The sequence below is a fragment of the Rhinatrema bivittatum genome, chromosome 15 (genome assembly GCF_901001135.1).
Source record: "Rhinatrema bivittatum chromosome 15, aRhiBiv1.1, whole genome shotgun sequence".
NCBI classification, from domain to species: Eukaryota; Metazoa; Chordata; class Amphibia; order Gymnophiona; family Rhinatrematidae; genus Rhinatrema; species Rhinatrema bivittatum.
Genome location: NC_042629.1, coordinates 48,131,330 through 48,154,574, shown reverse-complemented (window position 1 = coordinate 48,154,574; position 23,245 = coordinate 48,131,330). Strand labels below are relative to the sequence as shown.

Here is a 23,245-nt window from a genome sequence, read left to right as displayed (position 1 = left end):
TTTAACTGATGCTATGTTATATCCTTTTAAGACTTATTTCTATGTATTCTGTTGTATACCACGTCTGGTAATTCTATTGAAAAAAAACAAACAGTTAAAAGTCTGTATGTCACACTTCCTTATTTAACTATGCTTAAAGATTTTACATGGGCCTACTCTAGAAGATTTAAAAGGTGGAAAAGAAATAAACACAAATCTTTCATTCTTGGTGGAAATAATATCATCATAAGAAAAAGTTAAACTGAATGGTACACATGAATTAAGGAAGGCTCACGTTTATGAAAAGAAATACAAAAATACTCTCTCAAACATCTTTGCACACTTCACCTTGTCCTCACTCCCTTAAGAACAGCATTGCACATCAAAAACCACCATTCTCTTCACAAATAATGTATCTCCAAATAGCATTCCGCAATGACGCATCCATCCTAGAGCAGCTTCCATTACTAGTTATATTCAGCCCAACACTGAGCAACCCAGCACAGGAAGGATATGGGGAACAGGGAAACTCATGGCCATCCAGATCATACATATGTACAAGAACATTTAATTGTGCTAATTACAATAAAGATATCTCAAAATGGATAGAGACAGGACAGAGGCAGCCCACAAGATATGATACAGACCTTCAGATACCTGAAAGGTTTTAATCATGCACAAACTGTGAACCTTTTCTGTTGGAAAGCAAGCAGCAGAACTAGGGGTCATGAAATGAAACTCCAGGGGGAGTGACTCAGAAACATCAGGAAATATTTCTTCATGGAGAGGGTGATAGACACCTGAAATGCCATTCCAGAGGAGATGGTGAGGACAAAAGCAGTAAACGAAGTAAAAAAGGATGGGATAAACACTGTGGATCCCTAAAGGCTAGAGCTGGAAATGAAGGGTACCTAGGGGTAACCTGCATGGAGCAGCAGCTACTACCCCTAACAGAATGCATGAGGATTACTACACTTAACCAATTAGCTTTTATCATTTTGACGCAACTGCAACATCACTCTCCGTTTCAACAACAGGGGGAATAAAGTCAGGGTCCTGACTTTTACGATCTGAGATACTGATACACAGACATTAGGGGAAAATTTCAGGACTGCTCATATAGCAAAGTCCAAAAGCAAAGCATATTCAAACAGCATTCTCTGAATTACCAAGTAGGCTGCTCACCCTAGAAAGGTTGATGGCAGTAATTTTGGTATGGGTTTGACAGTGTTTGGTTTTGACTGTTAATATTACTACTCTTAACATAAGGCATAAGGAAGTAATCTGCATGGAGCAGCAGTTATTATCCTTAAAGAAACATGGAGATAACCTGCTCAGAGCAGCAATTACTTCCATAAGAAACTTGCTGGGAAGACTGGTTGGACGATTTGGTCTTTTTCTGTCCTCAATACTATGTCACTATAAGATGGTGGTCATGACATTGCACTTTTATATTGAGAGGAAACATTCTCTTTCCTTTTTTGCTAGCACAGTGCATGGAGTAAAGCACACATTTTACCCAGGAGCTAAGCAAAAAAAATTACACCCAAATAAAAATTTCTGGTGGATGTCTTCACTTACTATATACACAAAATTATCAAGTCTTCCCTAAAACAGCAAAACTGGCTCAGGTGTCGAATAGAAAATAGCATCTAGGCAAACTCCTACAACTTTTTCTTCATTAACGGGGGGGGGGGGGGGGGATTTTAAATCCCTGGCACGTGGAAATCCCGAGAGATGCGCGCCGAGCACTTTTTCAAAATGGCCCGGACGTGCGTGTATGTCCCGGTACGCGTAGAAGTGCCGGATGTTTAAAAAGGGGCGGAGTCTGGGCAGTATGGGTGCTGGCCGGGACAGCACCATTTTATGCTGTGCTGGTGAAGACCGGGCCAGCAACTTACTTCTCCTCGGAGGAGCAGGTAAGTTTTTAAACCAAAAAAAAAAAAATATATATATATATATATATATATATATATATATATATAGTAGGTAGGGTGGGTTTAGGGGGTCAGGGTAGACAGGGGAAAAGAGAGGAAGGTTAGTTAGGGGGATAGGGGACTGGGCAAAGGCCCGATTGCGTCTCCTCACGTTTTTTTCTTACAAAATCCCCACCCCTTGCGCGCACAAGTTGGCACCTGCATGCACATAGACGCCCGCACGCCGCTTTTAAAATTTACCCCTAAATGAGGCCTGAAGTAATCTCCCAGATAACTCGGTCCAGCACAATATGAAATATATTTCAAACTTTGGCAGGACATGACCAAGAGCCTAACATGATAAAAAATGATCACCGCAGACTGAAGTGGCTGGCATAAACTTTTTAATTCCTAGCACAACAACAACTTAGGTGTTTGCTTATTTGTTATAAAATATATAAAAGTGAAAGGAATGCAGTTGTGTCCTGAAAAGAACAAGTACTGATTTCTGGCCAAGCTGTTTGTTTTCTGCTCCAAGTTTGGTTCATTGCCTTATTTCGCTGCTCAGTACAAGCCCCTAATATCCTTATCATTTCTATTACTTGGGAAAGAAAACAGTGCAATGTGTTCTGTGCCTATCACAAGAACCTAGGGAGACTGCTGGATCATGTCTGTAATTCCTGAATAGATATGTACATGATTGGGTGATTACATCAGTACACATTTAAATGTTATTTTAAAGACCAGAGCCAAAATCAAGCAGCATTCTAGTGTCAGAAATGACAGAAAATACTGTAAGTAGGGATTATGTGTGCCAGAAACAGCCAATTAGACTGGGCAATTTCTCCAATGTTGGCATAAAAAGTCTTCTCTCCACATCAAAACATGTGTTTTTAATTGACTTTTCAAATCACTTACACTATTAGATGAAAATGCACACATGGCCACGTTGACACTCTTAAGGTAGCCACTTTTACACAGATATACAGTATAATATGTAGCTGCTGTAAGACCATTTAACTTACTGTGACGTGATTTTCTTCTTTTCTGGAGCCCACTGTTTTTCAACTAGTTTTAACATGCGTTTATAATAGTTTTAAGAGACTTCAAAAAAGTGAAAAGAACTGCAGTGGCCTTGATATGCGTGGACATATTCCCATTGCTTGCCTTAACTTCTTTTGAGAGAGAAAACTGAAGAGGTCACAATAATATACCCTGTAACACACCATAGGATTACAATGTGTATCATATTATCCTTTACAAATCATTAGTACTACCAGTACCTGACACCAGGGAGTCTCCAGAGTAGTGCTTCTTGCTAAGTATGATGGCAGAATGCTTCTGTAACCTTATGGCCAGCATTTTTAGTAATTTCAGCTGATCAGCTTTGCACTTGGGATAATCATCATCATCATCACTGGCAGGGCCAGATTTAAGATTATGGCACCGGACTAGGGGGTGGAGGGTTTCATTCCCTACGAGCCAGATGTGCTCTGGCTCCCAGGCATCCCCCAGCTATTTCTTGTCTTGCTGCTGCTTCAGCAAAGGCCAGCACAGCAACATAGCTGGCTTAGAGCAAGGACACAGGTGGGGGGGTATGGATTATCTGGGCAGAGGCACACAGTCAGCAAGGGACCCCCCCCCCCCCGACTTCCCAGAAGATGCCCCTACTACAGTGCTGAAATCTGGCCCTGAATTCCTGTGATAATGAACATTCTGTAATACTAAATAGGCATCATTAAGGAAGATAAAACTGTCTGACTTCTTTCAGAAATTAGATGATTTAGATTCATTACTAAATTATATGGTAGAGAGCCAAGAATTTCATCCTTCTAACCAGTAAGTGATCACACAGCAGTATAATTTTTATATTGTTGCTCCCTTTAACAATTTCTGTTTTATATTATTTAAGAAGAAGATTTTCTTTAACTGCCAACAAGCATAGAAACATAGAAACATAGAAATGACGGCAGAAGAAGACCAAACGGCCCATCCAGTCTGCCCAGCAAGCCACACAGTTCATCCATTTATTTTTATTTTTTTTTTCCCACCCTTTTTCTCCCTCCCACCCGTCACTATTGGCTTCCAGCACCCTCCGGCCCCAATTCCCTTCCACCCCTCCACCATGCAGAGAGCAGCGCCGTATCCGCATCCCAGTGAACATCCAGCTCAATCAGGGGTAGCAACCACCGCAACAAGCAGGCCACACCCCTGCCCCATACTCTTACCCACCCCTGCTTTGTTTGTTTGTTTCTTATTTTTGTTTTTTTTGGAGATGGCAGCCCTCCGTGAAGGCGGAACACCAACCACTGGCCACTGGCATCCCGCTCCGTGAATGCCTCTGTGGCTACTGCCGCTCCGTGCAGTGTTTTGCTGCCTGAAGGTGGAACTCCGACTACTGGCCACTGGCATCCCGCTCCGTGAATGCCTCTGTGGCTACTGCCGCTCCGTGCAGTGTTTTGCTGCCTGAAGGTGGAACCCCAACTACTGGCCACTGGCATCCCGCTCCGTGAATGCCTCTGTGGCTACTGCCGCTCCGTGCAGTGTTTTGCTGCCTGAAGGTGGAACCCCAACTACTGGCCACTGGCATCCCGCTCCGTGAATGCCTCTGTGGCTACTGCCGTTCAGTGCAGTGTTAATAGTCAATTCAAACCCAAGAATGGAACAGCATCAGGATGTTCCCAGCCGAGTTCACATCAGGGTTCTCTAAAGTCACAAGACTTAAAAACATTTTAAAATAGGAACAAAACAATAGTGTCTAATCATGCCTCTTTCATTCTGTTTTCCATATTCTAATTTTTTATTTCTCCAGCAATAAAAGTTGATTGCTCTGATTTGTTCCAAATCAAAACTAAGCAGAACAAAATTTTATTCCATAAATCCACTATCAGTGTCTGTGCTGTCATGCAGTTTTGTCAACATATTTGTACTTAATTGCACAAGTTACAAAACGTGAAACAAATATTTCATTCATGTAAAACACAGACTTGCAGATGTCTGCTAACTCCTGGTAAATATGGTAGGTTAAAACATTTTGTGCAATTTTGTTATGGAATCAAATGAGCTCATTTGCACCCATGGCAAAAATTTCTCAAGAAATGTTCTGCGCATTGCCAGCCATAGCAATTGGGGCTGCCATATTGTAAAGGGACATTGTGACCCACATGAGGTTCCCTGACAGAAGTGTGAGTGCAGCAGATTTATAAGCCAAAACTTTAGCCACTTGTCTTCCACAGCACATTAAAAAAAACAAAACAAAAAAAAAAAAACTATGCCCCCCCCCCCCCCCAACTTACAAGATAGCTGGGATGGAATGGAAAGAGTTGACTTGCTCCTGCCCCACCAGCCTGCGTCTTGCAAAATGGTGCTGGGTGACTATGCAATCCTCACATGGGAATGAATGAGGTCAGCTGACACCATTTTGGAAAATGGTGGCTAACAGTGCCAGGAGTAAGTCGGCATCGCTTTTGCCCCAGGGAGACACCCTCGGGCACTGTCATGTAGGTGGCCAGATGGTAAGGCTATTGGGGTTTCCACTTTTAAAGGTGGTATGGAGATAGTTTGCACACCAAGTGTGTCTTCACCAGAAAATACATCAAAATAGAAAAATGATTTCAGGAGCACTTTTAAAATTAAAGAACTTTATTTTGCTAGCAAATGGATAATCTTCACCTCTAGCAACAAGTGTAATTATTGAGCAAACAAACCTTTCAATAATGTCAATAATTTTCTTCTGGTGCACAAAAACTATTTTTCATATATGCCTCACTCTAATTCTTCACACAGTTTGGAACAGAAACCGGTTCCTCTACAAAGATTACTTCTTAATGAAAACAAATGTTGAATTTCAACTTTAATTCAAGAAATCTAATTCTTTGTGCTAACTTGTTATTATAAGTTCTTTAGGAATTTCTTTAATTCTCCAGGTAAGTATTAACAGCTTTTATCTTTAAACCTGATTTAACTCAATGACTTTGACCTCTTGTGTGTCTATGTGTGTTGCACTAGTGCATTTTACCAAAATTGTGTCACAGTTCGTTGGTACACACTTATCTTTGATTGCTGGATAATCATTTTTTAGAGTGCTGCTTTTGAACGCTGGGTAGAGTACTGACCCAGGAAAGATGTGAAGCTTTGGTGGCTTGTGATCAAGGAATAAAATAATTATTCCAACCCTGTCTAAGGATGCTTGCTTTGAGAGAATTCACAAAGCAAAAAAAAACATTCAATCACACTCTCTCTCACATTCCATACTTATTTGCCAATAAAAACAGGAACACGTTGTAGGACTTCTATATTCCTAGTTATGTCTCAGATTTTTTTCTCTCTAAGGAAACAACACAAAGGTACCTTTATTTACAGGTCCTGTGATTAAATACTGCAGCACCTTTATCTACAGGTGGAGTGTATACAATCTGAAGTCTGTAGGACTTAATGAAAATTTTTCTGAGCAGTATGTACTTCAATTAAATCAGCTCAGAATCAGAGCAATCATCCACTTTTCTCACATCCACTTATCTATCAAAGCTGGCAAAAATATCGCAGACCAGCTATAGATAGTTATCCTCAATTTTAACCGATTTCTTACCTCAGAGAAGGACCAGAATTACAATAAGCACACTTTCACAACAGCTCTGCCAGCAGCCTATAGCACACAGCCCTCTCTCAGACTGCACAGGCTTTCTCTGCCTCAGAATGCAACACACAGCACTGCCTCAGGCTCCATGTGCTTTCTCTGCCTCAGACTGCAATACACAGCCCTGTTTCAGATTTCCAGCACAGTAGCTCTCCCTGCAGCCTTCAGGCATACAGCTCTTTCTCAGTCTCTGGCACACAGATCTGCCTCAGTCTGCGCGTGCTTTCCCTCTGTAGCTTCTAATACAGCCTCTCTCTGCAGGCTCCACGGGCATTCTGAGAAAATCCTCAGAAGAGATCCTTATTCTTCTGAAGTCACTTCAAGAAACAGTGCCATTCTACTTTAACAAACCTTCTTATCAACCATGTTATAGAAAGGGGGGCCTTGAGAGGCCTTAGCCCTCTGTTATGCACATGCAGGCTTTGGCTAGATGTAGCAAGAGATGCCATAAGCAGCTGCTGCGCGAGAATAGGAGATGGGTGTCCTTGAACCTCTGTGAACCTAGAGAGTAGCTCCGGGGAAACACAGAGGCTGGTGAAACAAATCCATGTCTGGGTCGAGACCAAGCCCAGGCCCCTGCCGACCTGCATACCTCAGTGAGACCAACCACCCTTGGTTGGTCTCCGAGTGGTCCTCCAACTACTCCAAGCCCTTTTGGACCTGCCGCTGGGAACGGCAATGGCAGCAGGCCGGACAGGAGACGAGGGCAGACGAAGGCTCTGGAACATGAAGACTGAGACAGGAGACTTGGGGCGTGAAGCTTGAGCACAAAGACTCAGGATCAAGGTTTTAGGAACAAGTAATGGTTTGAGGCTGCGACGCAGCGCGCCCTACACAGCCCACAGCCCATGGACTGGGCGTGGACCACGCTTGAGTGTGGAGCAGACTCCAGACGAATACATGGTAGTTGAAGCCGGAACATGGCGAAGATTCAGTAGAAGCCTGTACCAAGGCGCACCCTACACAGCCGCCCATGGCTGGTCACGGACCACGCTGGAATGGCACAGGTTCAATCAGAGTCTTAGGCATGGATGGTGCAGCCACCAGAACATCCGAGGGCCGAGACAATTCCAGGGTAAGGGACCAAGACGAGACTTGGCTTCGAGTAAAGGGAAGGGGGCCAAGGCGAGACTTGGCTTAAGGCATGAAACATGGGACCAAGACGAGACTTGGCTTCAAAGTAAAAATGACCCTCCAGAGACTAGTGCTGCGAGACGAGAAGGCTGGCCCATGCCACGAGGTGACGAGACACGTCATGACACGCCAGAGAAGGTAGCCATGAGGAACCAAGGGTCCAGGAAGCAGAAGCAGAGATGGGGCATCAGGAAGGAACCCAAGTGACCGAGGCTCCAATGTCCGAGAACAGGAACCGGACGAAACAGATTTACCCTCGGGATGGACATCTGGAGGACTCGAGGAGCTGGAACATCACAGGAAAACCACAAGACATCAGGAAGAGACCAGGAACATGAAGAACGATGAGGGATCCCACAAAGAACAGGAAATACCAACAGGAGTGAAGGCGAGAAGTCCTTGAGACGAACTAACTCCTTGCGAAGGCAACCAAGGACTGGAAGCTGGGCCCTAATATAGGGCTGAAGATCAGGAAACGCCCTGGGAGGAGTCCAGGTGGGGCCAGGAGTCTGGCCCTTTAAATCTCTGAAGGAGGCGCAGCCCGCACCATAGGAGACAGGAAGTAGGAAGTATGCAGAACCATGGCCAGCAGCCATGCTGCAAGAGCAGTGCAGGGAGAAGCCGGGCCTCTACACAGGCCCCGAAGGCAGCAGTGGCTCCTACCGCTGCTGGAGGCATCAAGGCGGCTCCAGCCGCCAGGAAAGCCAGGAGACTGTGGCCTCCAGGCCGTGAAGCTGAAAAGAGCATCAGCGGCACTCCCTGCCGCAAGAGGGTCCCGATAGGCGTGGCTCCAACCGCGCTGAAGATGAAAGTCCACGCCTCCCTCCCTCCCACAATAGAGGTAAGTGCAGAATCATAACACACCAAACCATTTAAAAACACCTTGAAGAGCAGGATATTTTATTTTATCCTTATTAGTTTTTATTATTGGGTGTTATTTGATGTGTCTGCTGTTATGAAATATTTTACTGATATTTAGGAAATTTAAAAAATAATTTATATGAGTTTTTAATTATTGGATGTTTATTATTTAGCTGTCTTGAAATATTTATTTTCATTATTAATATGTTTTACAATTATGATTTATGTTTTATATTTCTTGATTTTATTGTTTTATGACGAATGGTGATGTTTCTGTTGTTGCACTGTATACAGAGTGAGCCTTCTTGCAGTTTCCAGTTCAGTTTTTGTCTGCAAATTTTCATATATATTTTATGGTCTCTTTTTATTCTGTGGTGGACTTTTTATTTATTTATGGACTGCCTGTATTCTGAATGTGTGACCAAGGTGAGGTATTCTACTAGCATGTAGCTTCTGTGTAGGGATGTATGACTTGTTCTGTTTTCCTAATAGGGGGTGATTTGGTATTTTAGGAGGTGGTTTATATTTGCAGTGTTACTTTTTCATAGGTAAGATTGTTATTGTTTGAGTGCTGGCAGTTAGTGCTGTTATGGTATGGGAGGTTTCCATATTCAAAATGCATTACAATAGGCCTAATACCATATAGGTATTTTGCAGGGTTTTCTGGGTGGCACCACAGCAGTGCATGTAAATGTAATATATAGGTTGTTGTAAGTGATATTTTTATCTCAGAAGACTATACACAGAATGTTCTTTTTAATGTAAAATCTGTTATTATAAATGCATAATTTTTTAATTGGGTGTGCGTGTATGAGAGGGCCTTTAAAGTTCACCTATGACATCTAATACCCTTGCACTGTACATGAGTTCCAGAGGAGAGGGGGTAGACCTGGGTAGGGAGAAATGTCAGATTTTATAGTTTAGATTACTGGAGAGAGATGACTGAACTGGGGGCTGGAGAAGGGGGGGGGGGGGGGGGGGGGGGGGGGGGGGAGGGGGTGTGCAGCACAGTAATTGTTTGCACAGGGAAGCAAAAAAGCTAGCACCGGCCCTGGCTCCTGCCGAAACCCAGTATGTCTGCATCCCGATTCTGGTCAGTGGATGTCACTAGTGTGCCATGGTTGGTCTCCCTCCACAGCATCTCCAGCTTGAGGAGCAGAAACTAGGCTCTGGAATCCAACCCTGGTCTCATGCATGGTGGCAAGCAAGAGGGGCTCCAATTTGGCTGGCTCAAGGAAAGCTCTTGAGCATTGGCTGGGACTCCTTTCCCGTGCAACCTTCTCAGCACTGCCAGCCCACAGAGCGGGAGCCAGCTGTGGAAATATAACTCATGTCTCCTGCATGGCAGCATAGAGATCTGCTGCTAGGCCATCAGGGCAACGTTTTAGACCACGACACAAGAAATTAAGGAAAAATAACCATGGGCCTTATTTGGAAAAGACTTATTCCATTATTCCACAACATCTTCATTCATTAAGTCCCCAAAGGATAAAAGACTGCTGTGCATGTAAAGCAATTCCCAAAAGGTACAATGCTCAAAAGGAGTCACTTTTGACTGCTAATTCTAAGAAACACTGAATATAAGGTGTATAACAGCTTAAGGTAAAAAAAAAGTACAATTATGCCACCAAAAGCATGGGCTCAATTTGAATTCTTTCAATCAACCCAAGTATTGGGTCTATAACAAATAAGTTTTAACCTTACCTCGTAGAACATGGGCAAATCTTTCTCTTTGGGCTTCTTTCCCTTTAAGCTTCCAAATTCATATATCTATAAAAATGTAAGAAACCTTCTGTAAAATAAAATACAGCACATGGATCTCATGGGGAGGGGGATGGAGTGTGGAGGTGAAACATACTCAGTCATCACTGAACATTTCTTTGGTAGAGATAATCTGCTATGTTTTCTCAAATTGATATTCTGGCTCTCAAACATTTCTACTTTTTCTGTTTAATCAGTTCTTTATATTCATTTCCCTGGCATTTTTTTTTTTTTGGCTGTATACCCATGCTGTCTGTATAATCTATTCCTTCAGGTATAGCCGTGGCTGGATGTTCCTTTTGCATTTAAATTTGTTAAGCCCTCTGTCACTAACTAAAGGGGAAACTAATGCGGGATGTCATTCAAAAGCTTATTCCATTATCACGGTACAAAGGTTCAGCTGTAAAACAAGACTTGGTAAAGTAAGCAACATCCAGGAGTAAGATGCTGCCCCCTGATCCACTCTCTTGGCTGGTGTACATGTTCTGTGGATAAGTTCGGTACCACGCCTTCTCAGGGGACTTGTGTAAATACTTTCAAGAGCATTCACACAAGAAGAAAGACCCAACTGCCAGCCTAATGTTACCTGCTGAAGGGTTCTCGCCCACGATATCACACTGAAGAGCTTCCGCACTGGGATCTCCACAGCCTGAGAGAGGAACTGGATGAGGATTTCATCTTCCAATTGACTTTCAACCACAAAAGCAATGCTGGCTCTCCACTGGGGCTGTTAACATTTTCAAAAAGTTAAAACAAACATTGTAAATCTATGTACAATGAGGCAATTTTTAGGAACCTTTTATATAACCGTCACGTAAATCTTCATATTTGCAGCATTTCCACACCAAATACCCTTTACTTGTCTCCTTCACAGTGTCCTGTCCTTTAAGAAGTCTCGACCAGAGTAGTATTTTTATTCAGAGACTTAGCAAGTAACTGATTTTCAGGGTTTTATCATCTATAGATTTTGATGAACACGTAACACAATGAGGGAAAAAACCCTTTGGAAAATAGCAGAGTCTTAAATTTGCTTCATGTAATCAGTGTGATATTTGCTATATGCAACCACAAGGTGCCACTATCATGCTACAAAACAGGGATGACTGGGTCTGTCTATCGCAGCCTTTGCAGCTGTGGGCATGTCGTGTTGCCTGAAATTACTTAAATGCAACCACTCTCTGAAAATAAGAAATGCCTATGGAATGCAACAGCTGTACAAGTTTAACCTTGTTTGCAGAGTCTCAACCATGTGAAAAACAGCAACATAAATAAAAAGGAGCCATAAAACAAATCCAGTGCTGTTCTCGGTTTTTATTTGCCTAACATTTGTTTAGTTTATGCTTTTTCAATCTTTTACTTCTCAATTTAAAACAGAAATTGAAAAATAATGATATACTGATCCATGTGAGAATCCTCACCTGATAAGTACAACATGAATGATTATGCATTCTGGAGGTAATTTTCCAGGCTATTTATGCATATTAAATACAGGTTTGTGCTTATAAATGGCTCATTCTAAAACTGCCTGGGGTTCATTAGTATAAAAGTATTTGCGGAACCCAAATTTTTGCACATACTTTTATGCCCAGAAAAATGAGGTCCTCTGGGAAGGCGGATTCGGGGCCAGCGTAGATTTACACATACGCTTCTGATTTTAAAAAGAAGCCACGTAAATTAACGCATACCGATTACGTGGTGCAAGGAGCTGGTGTTACTTTGTACAGGCAAGTTTGTGTACATTATTTCATATCATTTAATTTCAAAGCAACTTAGGTGCAGGAGTTTGCTGTGAAAATGGGTGTAACTTATGCGCATCGCTACTGCTTGTTACCCGTCAGGTTCCAAATAAAATTACCCTCCCAATGTAATAAATTACCCAACACATTTGCACAAAAAAGGGACTGAATTGAGCAGCAGGTTTCACAAGTCACTCCTGTCCATCCGTAGATCTATAAATTGTCCAAGAAAATTCTTAACACAATACAGATAGGAATAAACTTGTTAGCAAGGTCAAAAAAGCTTGGATCTAGGAAGAAATATTTATAATGCCCACATCAGTTTTGCTCTATACTCATGGTCATTCAATTTTCAAAAAACTGCACAAATGGTTGACAATGTGAAAGATGGTTACAATTTTCCTTTGCTTAGCAAACATTTCCTAAGTGGTGGTCTGCTTTTTAGCTAATCTAGAACAGGTCAAATAAATCCTTATATGGGCTGTGTTTCTCTTCTGTACGGTATCTTACTGATAGGAACAGAACATCAATAATTGCTGAACTACACACCTCACATTACAAGAAACCATGATCTTTTCATCCAAGATGTGCATAATAAAACCAGCTCCAGCAAAAGGAAGTGTCAAGTAAGAGATCAACATCTGCTAATTGAAAAACAAACTAAGGAGGTCTATTTATCAACTTGTGCACAAGTTTGTTTTTCAATTAGCAGATGTTGATCTCTTACTTGACACTTCCTTTTGCTGGAGCTGGTTTTATTAGCACATTTAGAGCACAATTCACTCTAACACTAATGAATATATTAAAACAAGAGGATATGAAATATTGATTATAATAGACAGAGCTGAGGACCCTTGAGTATAGATTATTATTCTGTTTGACATTCAAGTAAGTCACTTGACCTTCCTGGGCCTCAATTTATCCAAGGGCAGTTGAGTATGAATAACATTGTCCCACATCTCCATCATAGTTGACATGCAAAGTCCAAGCAATGAAACTGTCCTAACATCCACCCACACTAGAAAGGACCTGAACACACCTGCATTAGTATGATATTGCACAATGCATTAAGTTAGGATCAGTTTTGTCTTAAAGCTATTATATACATGCAGAACACTGCACTGGTTTGTATATGCAATATTGTTATCCACTTAGACTGACCATGGTCAGATGGGTGGAAAATAAGAAGTTTTAAAGAAACAAGTATAATAAATATCATTTTCAAATGCCTTCATTTTATAACTGTTTTGCTCTTATTAAATCATATTCCATGAAGGTTATTAATCGAGCTAGTATAGAACATACCTTATAATTAGAGAGCTCCCCTCTATCTATTTTCCACTTCAGACCTTCTAGGGAATGTTCCTAAATGCATGAACAGCAGAATCCATATTGGATGCCACCAAAGTAGCCTTTGCAATGGCTGCTGCATTTATTTTGAATACTTTGCCAGTGCTTGCCAAGAGTATATTTTCTTTAGAGTCGCTTGAAGCTGAACTTTAATGCAACCATAATTAAAAACCGTTGCATCATTGATTATAGCATTGCTTGCTTGAAAACCAATGTAGGAAAAAACAATGACATTCAACAGTTTTCTCATTTTTAAATACATTATAAATAAAGAACAAATCAATGTAGGTGATGACCTTTTTATTAGATGAGCTTTTGAGAGCCCAAGCCTCTCGATGAGGTCAGTGTGTACAGCACAGGTCTCAAAAGCTAATCCTAAAGAGGTGGATATTCAAAGCATTTGTACAGCTAATATCTGGAGTTAGTCAAACAAAACTGAAGACTTGAACATTTCCCCATGTTCACTGGTTACATTTTGTCTAGGCTGCTCGGACAAAGTTAGCCAGGTAAGTCTGGTTGGACAAATACTGGTCCTAAAGCTATCCAGGTACATTCAGCAGAATGCTTAACCAGCTAACCTCCAATGAAAAGCAAGTTTGCTTACAGTAAACAGTGACATCACCCAATTAACATGACTAATTCAGCCCGCTTCTCGATGGAAAATATCTGGCTACACCCAGACAACTCTCCTGCTCAATGGCTTACTCAATATGAACCTCAAATGTGGTGACTCCAATAATAAAAGTGTTATGTCTATGTATCCAAATGGACTAACATGGCAACCATGCTTCTTTATGGAAAGCTACAATAGAGTGTACTTTTGCTATAAATTTTAGCACAAAAACTTTAACCACATCTCACTGAGTTTTTGCAAAATCCACATTAGGAACCTATTTTCCTATGCAATTTTACTACGTGCTCATGGTTAATGAACTGTTTTGCAAAATTTTGTATCACAATGACTGAGATTGAATACAATTTCACACATGTAAAGCTGGGTGTGAAATTTAGCTATTTGCAATGGAAATAGTTAAAGTGCTAGAAGGTCAAATAATATGTACTCTTGCAAGAATTACGCACTATTTGCCCTTCTTAGCATATTGACCTCTTTATGTGCCATTTTATCTGCTATTTGTGGTAGGCTACCCACCTGATTTGCTTAAGCAGTTTGTCCTACAATCTACCTTGCTTTGGATATATGTGCACAAAAATGGTTACTTTTATATCAATAAAATAATAGTTAAAAAGAGAGGATCTTGAAAAAAGGAAAAGTTTAGAACCATATTTGTACTGTAACAAAATATTCTCAACAAAATCTATTTGTAATTTGAAGACAAGACAGAAGTTTCCAAAATTCTGAAGACGTAGTACATGCTAGACAGCCTTGAATGAGTGCTAGTTTTAAAAATTTTGTATCCTCTAACAACTCAGGTGATACACAAGAACATTACAGCACTCAGTGCTAGAAGTACACAAAAGTGGAATATTACCATCCAGTTCTGAAAAATGCAAGAACCATATTTCTTCCCCCTTTCTGAATGTTTAAAAGATGGTTTTGAAAAGTAAGAGCAAATGAATGTGCTAATCTCAGATAAATTACGTTCCTAAAAATCAGCAAAGTTAATAATTATACAAAACTCAGTATAAATGACGGCACATAATAATTATATTTTAGCAGCAATATTTTTTGTAAGTTTTGTAAAACAGTGAATGCATATCCAGATATAGAAAACTAGATATAATAAGGAATGCACTCTATAAATGTAATATTACATAGATCACAATGTAATTTTCCATTCTTTCAAGATAATAAATGGCATATTTTTATTAGTCTTTCTGTGGAAATAACTAGAATTTTAGCTAGATGCTGTTACCTATCAAGTTGCTTAATTTTTTTTTGTGACCTGTTAAATTTACTTCTTTATTTAATTCCATAGTTAAAATTGATTTCTTATTTTTACAAATAAAATCAAATGGGCATATTTTATGGTATTACAATTAATTTCACATCTTATTGCCATGATTAAATATATAGATACTTTGCACATAGAAATACTTTGGCAATATATAAGTTACTTTGGTTTGTAGAAAGAAAATCTTTCATAAACTTATGCTTAGCATGCTGGATTATGGAAACAGTACAGAATTAAGGTAACTACATAATGATGAAAGCAATTTTATTTTGCAGTATCTCTCCATCTTGATTGTTCCAGGATGGAGAGTAAAATATGCTTTTCTTACTGTATTGCTATGCAGTGATACAGTTGCTGCTGTTCTTTCATTCACTATCACTGTGTCGCATCCTAAGGTTAAATAATAATCAAAATATTTAATCCTCCCCCTAGCATCCATTTTGCCAGTCCAGATTGTTTGATTCTTAATTATGTTTAGCAGTATTCCAAAATACCACACAGGTGAATTTTCAAAGGAGTTATTTATGCATGCAAATGTAACATACTATCCTAGCAATTTTCAAAAACCATTTACCCATGTAAGTGCACTTACACGAGTAAATCATATGGACAATTCAATGGCATGTATTGTAGCAATTTTCAAAAGCCCAATTACACGGGTAAAGTGCTTTTACAGTTTTAAGCATGAAAATGCTTTTGAAAATCAGGCCCTAAGCTTCTCCCCTATTCAAAATTCTGTAATCTCTACTCATTTCGGCTGTGTCCTATAAAAGCAGGTTTGCCTTGATAATCAATTCATTCAGCCTCTCTTTCTACATTTCACGGGGTGGGAAGAGGGAGTATCAGGGATCTCCCCCATCTCAAGTAGTTTTCAAATATTGCAATTATAGCTGCTGTAATTATCCTTACCCCTCAAATTAAAACCATACCTTAAGCCTTTAAATAACTCCTACATAGCTTTTAGTCTTAGCACCCTAAATAATTATATCAACACTAATGATGACAGGGAGATCTGATTCTATTTTTAAATATGCTTGTGGGTTTCTTTTCTGGGAGTATCAGTTCCTCTGAACTTTAATGGAGAAAAAAGCATGAGCTCTGTGCAGAGTTTAGAGGGACTAATACTGCAGAATGCCCACAGCCTGAAAAGGAAAAGCTGGAACCGTTGATAACAGATACATACAAGGTAAGTGAGAGGACAAGAAAGTAGAGATAGATGGTTTGACAAAATGCCAAAGGAAAATCAGAACAGATGATGCAACTGGAAGGGAAAAACGGTGGGGTAGTAAAAAGGTGATTTTTTTTGTTTTTATTTTTAATACAACATGGTATCATGCTTCCTGATTAAAGATTAAACTCCCTGATAAAGGTCTTCAATGTGGACCACAACATTGGTTTATTGCAGGTATGCAATTATATATCTGTTTTGTACTCCACATTGAAGGTGTGCTTGGGGGAGGTGGAATGGAGCATTCATTATGAACATTGGCCCATAATCATTCATTTACTTTTAAGCACAAGCTTCTAGGGCAGGGGTGGCCAATTCCAGTCCTCGAAAGCCACAAACAGACCGGGTTTCAGAATAACCACAATGAATATGAATGAGATAGGTTTGCATACAATGAAGGCAGGGCATGCAAATCTCTCTCATGCTTATTCATTGTGGATATCCTGAAACCCTGGCCTGTTTGTGGTTCTCGAGGACCAGAATTGGCCATCCTTGTTCTAGGCTTTTCTAGACATAGCTAGCATGTCTTCAGTGCCATTGAATAACATCATACCACATGTGGCTCGGACTTAGCCAGCTTGTCCATGGAGAAAGGTTTTTCTAATTGATCACAACTTATGTGATGTGGTCCATTTTGTTCTTTATCTTGTTGTGACAAAAAAAAAATCACTTTACAAGATATTAAAAAGTAAGAAGAAAGTAGAAAATAAGAGTTTTGCACAAGCTTGGGATTCTGTACATTCCTGAGCCTGACTTTAGCACTGTTACCCAACTTCTGCATTGGTGCAAAGCCTGCAAGTACTCTTCACCCACAAACTTTACACTAATTGGAGGAGGAGCAGCAGACTACAACCCAGGGAAACCAGGGTTCAAATCCCGCTATTGCTCCTTGTGACCTTTGGCAAGCCACTTTACGCTCCGTTGTCTCAGTTACAAAATTAGATTGTAAGCCCTGTGGGGATGGGGAAATACCTATAGTACCTGAATGTAATCTGCTTTGATATACACTATGAAGTGCCAAAAAGCGGAATATAAATAAACAATTTGCAAAATGAAAGTACATTGAAAATTATCCCAGAAAACCTTGTTGCACACATTTATACATGCTAATTTGTGCAGACAGTTTTTCAAAGAAACAGAGGGTCCGATGCAATATAGTGTGCTGAGCCGAGCACACTCTTAACGTGCAGTTGGACGAGAGTAGAATAGGCGCTAATCAATCCCCTAATGCAATAAGGGGATTAGCGCCTATTCAACGCACGTCTAACGCAGTGAATGCAATAGCGCTCTTCACATGCAAATGCATGTGAATGAGGCTATTAAGCATTTACTCCCGATGCAAAAAGAAAAATTTCAACTGTCATCTATTAGCGCCTGCCAGGAGCAGACGTTAATAAATGTGCGTATCGAAAAAAGAATAAAAAGAAAAGAAATAAAAGGAAAAAAAAATGACGATCGGGCCCATCACAAAAACCAATGCCAGGTTTAACGGCGTCAGTTTTCGTTACCGGCGGACAACAGACAAGTCAGATTTTACCCAGCTAAGAGGTGCTGAATATCCTCTCTAAACACTAGCATTTCCTCACAAATTAAGTAGAAATCAAAGAGGACAAAGACTTTGCTTTTGTAAGCTGACATCTACAGTGCATTCAGAAAGTATTTAGACCCCCTTCACTTTTTCCACGTTTTGTGAAGTTATAGCCTTATTCTAAAATGGATAATATTCAATTTTCCCCTCCTCAATCTACATACAATACCACATAATGACAAAGTGAAATCAGGTTTGTAGAAATTTGTGAAAATTAATTTAAAGAAAAAACTGAAATATCACATTTACATAAGTATTCAGACCCTTTACTCAGTACTTTGCTGAGGCACCTTTTGCAGCGATTACAAGTCTTGAGTATGATGCTACAATCTTGGCACACCTGGATTTGGTGATTTTCTACCATTCTTCTTTCATATCCTCAAGCTCTGTCAGGTTGGATGGGGATCATTGATGCACAGCTATTTTATCTTTATTTTCATTTGTTAATCACCTAAACATCCTTGGCGATGTGCAGGAGAAAAACGAGCATAAAATCAGGTCTCTCCAGAGGTGTTCGATCGAGTTGAAGTCCGGGCTCTGGCTGGGTGACTCAAGGACATTCACGGACTTGTCCCGAAGCCACTCCTGTCTTGTCTTGGCTGGGTGCTTAGGGTCATTGTCCTGTTGGAAGTTGAATCATTGCCCCAGTTTGAGGTCCAGAGTACTCTGTAGCAGGCTTTCATCAAGGATCTCTCTGTACTTTGCTCTGTTCATCAATCCTACCTATCTCCCAGTTCCTGCAGCTGAAAAACATTCCCACAGTATGATGCTGTCAGCACCATGCTTCACCGTAGGGATGGTATTTGCTAGGCAATGAGTGGTGCCTGGTTTCCTCCAGACATGACAATTGGCATTCAGGCCAAAGAGTTCCATCTTGGTTTCATCAGACCAGAGAATCTTGTTTCTCACACTCGGAGTCCTTTAAATGCCTTTTGGCAAACTACAAGCAGGCTGTCATGTGCCTTTTATTGAGCAGTTGCTTCCGTCTGGCCACTCTACCATAAAGGCCTGATGGTGGAGTGCTGCAAAGAGGGTCGTCCTTCTGGAAGGTTCTCCCATCTCCAGAGCGGAACTCTAGAAAGAGTCCTGGTGACTCCGAACTTCTTCCATTTAAGAATGATGGAGGCCAATGTATTCTTCAGGACTTTCAATGCTGCAACAGTTTTTTGTACCCTTCCTCAGATCTGTGCCTCGACACAACCCTGTTCTTGAGGTCTACAGACAATTCATGACTTTAATTTTGTTTTGACATGCACTGTCAACTGTGAGACCTTATATAGACAGGTGTGTACATTTCCAAATCATATCCAATCAGGTGAATTTACCGTAGCTGGACTCCAAGTTGAGATACATCTCAAGGATGATCGATGGAAACAGGATATGCCTGAGCTAAACTTTGAATATCACAGAAAGGGTCTGAATACTTGTGTAAATGTAATATTTCAGTTTTGGTTTTTTAATTAATTTGCACAAGTTTCTACAAACCTGATTTTGCGTTATCATTATGAGGTACAGAGCACAGAGGTACTGCAGTACAGAGTACAGAGGTACAGAGTACAGAGGTACTGCACAGAGCGGCAGTAGCCACAGAGGCATTCACGGAGCGGGATGCCAGTGGCCAGTGGTAGGTGTCCACCTTCACGGAGCGGAAGGATGGAGGGCTGTCATCTCCCAATTAAATAAATAATAAAAAAACCCAGGGATGGGATCCATCAGTTCTAGAGGACGCATATAAAGAGCAGGTAGTAAAACACTGCATGGAGCGGCAGTAGCCACAGAGGCATTAACGGAGCGGGATGCCAGTGGCCGGTGGTAGGTGTCCACCTTCACAGAGTAGAAGGATGAAGGGCATCCATCTCCCAATTAAAAAAAGAAAAGAAAAAAAGAAAAAAAAACAGGGATGGGTTCATGGGCTTATAGGTATTACCAATTATTAGGCTTTTCAATATTTGATGATAGTTAATGTGACTTTCAAGGCATTCTTCACTTTCGGTGCATGTCCGGCATGACTCCTTGCTTCAATGACAGGGGAAAAGAAAAACTGATACTTCACACATTTCCAGCATTGCCCTCTGCTTCATGGCAGAGAGCTATGCTGCCGCTTACCCAACTAATCAAACTTAATATTTCACTTGGAAGCAGCTCCAGCACTGCTCTCTACATTAATGGTGGGGGTGAAAAGGGAATTAGAACATAAGGTTACTAAGAGCCAAGAGAAACAGTTAAGTATGAGAACAAATGTGTGAGGCTTGCTGGGCAGACTGGATGGACCGGTTGGTCTTCTTCTGCCGTCATTTCTATGTTTCTATGTTTCTATGTAGGTATTGTGTGTAGATTAAGGAGGGGGAAATGCATATTATCCATGTTATCCATGTAAGGCTGTAATGTAACAAAATAAGGAAAATGTAAAGGGCTCTGAATACTTTCTGAATGCACTGTACATTGGTTCCTCATATTGCTGCCTTAACAATTTTGTCATAATCATAGATACCACCTATGAGATATGCTAAGATCAGGTAAACTACAACAAAATCAATTCCTCCAAACAAAGAAATATTTTAAACAGTTTGTTTACAGATTTGCCCTAATGTTGTATATCTAAATGTCATAAGGTTTTCAAATTACAGCATTTACAGATTCTCTTTAATACTATAAAGAGATAAAGTTATCCTTTAATAGCTTGTTAAATTACTCTCCCCCCGTTATGTTCTCCAAGTTCCACACCCTGTTACAATGTAACCCACTTATCTCTTTCCATGTAAACCGATGTGATAACACATGTTGAATGTCAGTATATAAAAGCAAATAAATAAATAAATATTGCACTGGAATGTAATTGGAAACAAATCTCAGGAAAATTTTGAAACAAAGTCCTAGACTCATTTCATCAAACTATGGGTTCAGAGTGGTGGAGAGGAATTTCTAAACCATACACAGGGACATCCCTGAAACAAAGAGCATTCAAAAAGGCTGAAAAAGCACCTATGCTCAGGTAGTTTGATACCTAGCAGTTTGTATGATAAGCACAAACCCCACTCCCTGAGCCTAGACTGTATGGACTTCTGCAAAATTAAGGGGCCTCTTTCCACAAGGGACTCCTGTTCTGAAGTATTCACAATTGATGCTATGACTCATAAGTACACCACACATCTCTGTAAACAAAATTTTCCAAATTCTCATGCATAATATCCATTAAAGAGAGGTTGGCTCCTTGCCCCCTCCTCTGTATATAGTATTTATTCTATTTTATTGCACTTTATATATTTATTGCTCCGTTCACCCCTTCTTTATTTTCCTACTCCAAGTTAAGGCTTCCTTGTTATAATGTAACTGTATGCTCTGTATCTCTTGTTGATTGGTTAATTGTATATTCTACTTAGTTCATTGTAAACCGAATTGATTTGATTTGTATCAAGAAAGTCGGTATATAAAAGCCTTAATAAAATAAAATAAGTTCCAAGTTTGTGTTAATTCAATAGGAGCCTTCTGGCAGCAAAGTCCTATCAAGGGATTGGTCAGTTCTGCTCCCCTGGGCAGGCCTGGTTTTCCTAGTAGCACAAAAATCTAGAGGCAGCAGGCCAGCTAAAGATTTCCTGAATCTCGCTTAGTGGAGAACAGCCCTCTGCTTCCTGCACCAACCCATCCTAGTGAACAAAAGAGGAGGTGAGAGAGTAAGCTGAAGAGGACAGAGCAGAGCAAAGAAAGGCTTTTCTGCTCACTAACCCAGTCCCTCCACTCCTGTCCTATGCAGAGAACTGGTAGTATTGGCATAGCAAGGATCACTGGCACCCGGGGACCAATATATTTGGGTTGCCTCCCCCAAACCCCCCCTTCCCACCACTACCACCATCCTCCTTATAGAAATGCTTGTGAAACCCTCTTCTCGCATGTGACTGGAAAAAGATAAATACAAAAAGAGGACTCTGGGCGCCCTCTACATCCCAGGGGCTAATTTGCCCCTCCCCCCCTTGCTATGCCACTAACCAGAAGGAAAGGGGTGAGGCCGGAGCAGACAATAAGGAGTGAAGAAGAGCAGCTCTGCTCCCTAATGTTGCCTTTCCCCTTCCAATATTCAGGGATAGTGGGGAAGGGGTTGGGTAGCCAGCAGACAGAGCAGAGCAAAAAAGGGCTGAGCCTTAGGACCTCTAATCCCTATCCTTTGAGAAAAGGAGGGGGGTGGGAGCGATAGCACCAACTGTGCCTGGGGGCAGCAACATCTGCCCCTAGGTGCTTTCACAATATAATTTAATACGAAGGGGATGGCCTTAGCCCAAGTGGTGCCCCATGAAGGTGAGGGGGTTTGGGGGGAGGAGGACCCCCCTCTGCCAATTGGAAGAGCGACAGCGGGATCAAGACACATGTACCCTTGGGCTCCGCACCGGCACCACTTTCAAACAATGGTGCGGTGCCCAAACAGGGCGTGAGGCTGGAACTGTCCCAAACCAGTAAGGCCGATCTTGCCCCCCCCCCGAGACTGTCCTCTTTGGGGCATTACTGGCTCCCCCTCCCCCTCCAGCACACAGCCCCAGAGGAGCCCCTTCCTGTACCGCACCCAAAGCAGCCGCCCCTTACCTCGTTCACAGGAAAAGCGACGAGGGCCGCTTCCCAGTTCTTCGTGCCTCCTCCGGCATTGGAGACGGACCCGGCGCTTTTCACTTTCTTGGGCATGACTCGCAGGGACACCCAGCGTAAGAGAGACGAGCGCGGGGAGCAGCCCCCTGCACCTCAGGCCCGGGGTGGGGCGCCAGGAACGCTTCCCCAGCCGCGGGGGTCGGGGAGCGGTGCGCGCGAGCCTCTGCCCTAGGCCGCAGGGGGAGAGACGCCGCTCGGTTGCCCCGGCAACGCCGGGGACGCGGCCCGAGACCGCACGTGACCCAGAGAGGCGGCTCCCGCGCGCTGGAGAGCTTCCTTTCTTTTTCTTGCCGGATCTTTATCATTTGTTCGTTTTCCTTCTACCCCAATCTTTGGGGTTTTTTTGTTTTCCTGTTGTTGTTTTCGCTGAGCCTACTTTTTATTTTTTCCTTTTCGATTTTTTTTTCTGATATTTCATTTAATCTGCTTTCCTTCTGACCTGGATTTTTGGCTGGCTCCGTCTTGTTTATAATCATTAGGCTCCATGGGGCAAAATGCTGGCGATTACCTT

General features: G+C 41.5%; 1 protein-coding gene across 2 annotated transcripts in view; it reads right to left on the bottom strand.

The window, feature by feature from the left end:
• Positions 1 to 22,980, bottom strand: part of SPAG17 (sperm associated antigen 17) — a 289,254-nt gene extending 266,274 nt beyond the window's left edge. Inside the window, exons 1-3 of one of the 2 annotated variants that reach the window (XM_029577979.1) lie at positions 22,675 to 22,980; positions 10,874 to 11,014; positions 10,231 to 10,296 (exon numbers count right to left, since the gene is read on the bottom strand). In XM_029577979.1, coding sequence (XP_029433839.1) covers positions 10,231 to 10,296; positions 10,874 to 11,014; positions 22,675 to 22,770 — 303 coding nt within the window. In that variant the 5' untranslated portion in view covers positions 22,771 to 22,980. The remainder of the gene's footprint in view (positions 1 to 10,230; positions 10,297 to 10,873; positions 11,015 to 22,674) is intronic. The other variant, XM_029577980.1, reaches the window with a different exon arrangement.
• Positions 22,981 to 23,245: the final 265 nt, after the last annotated feature.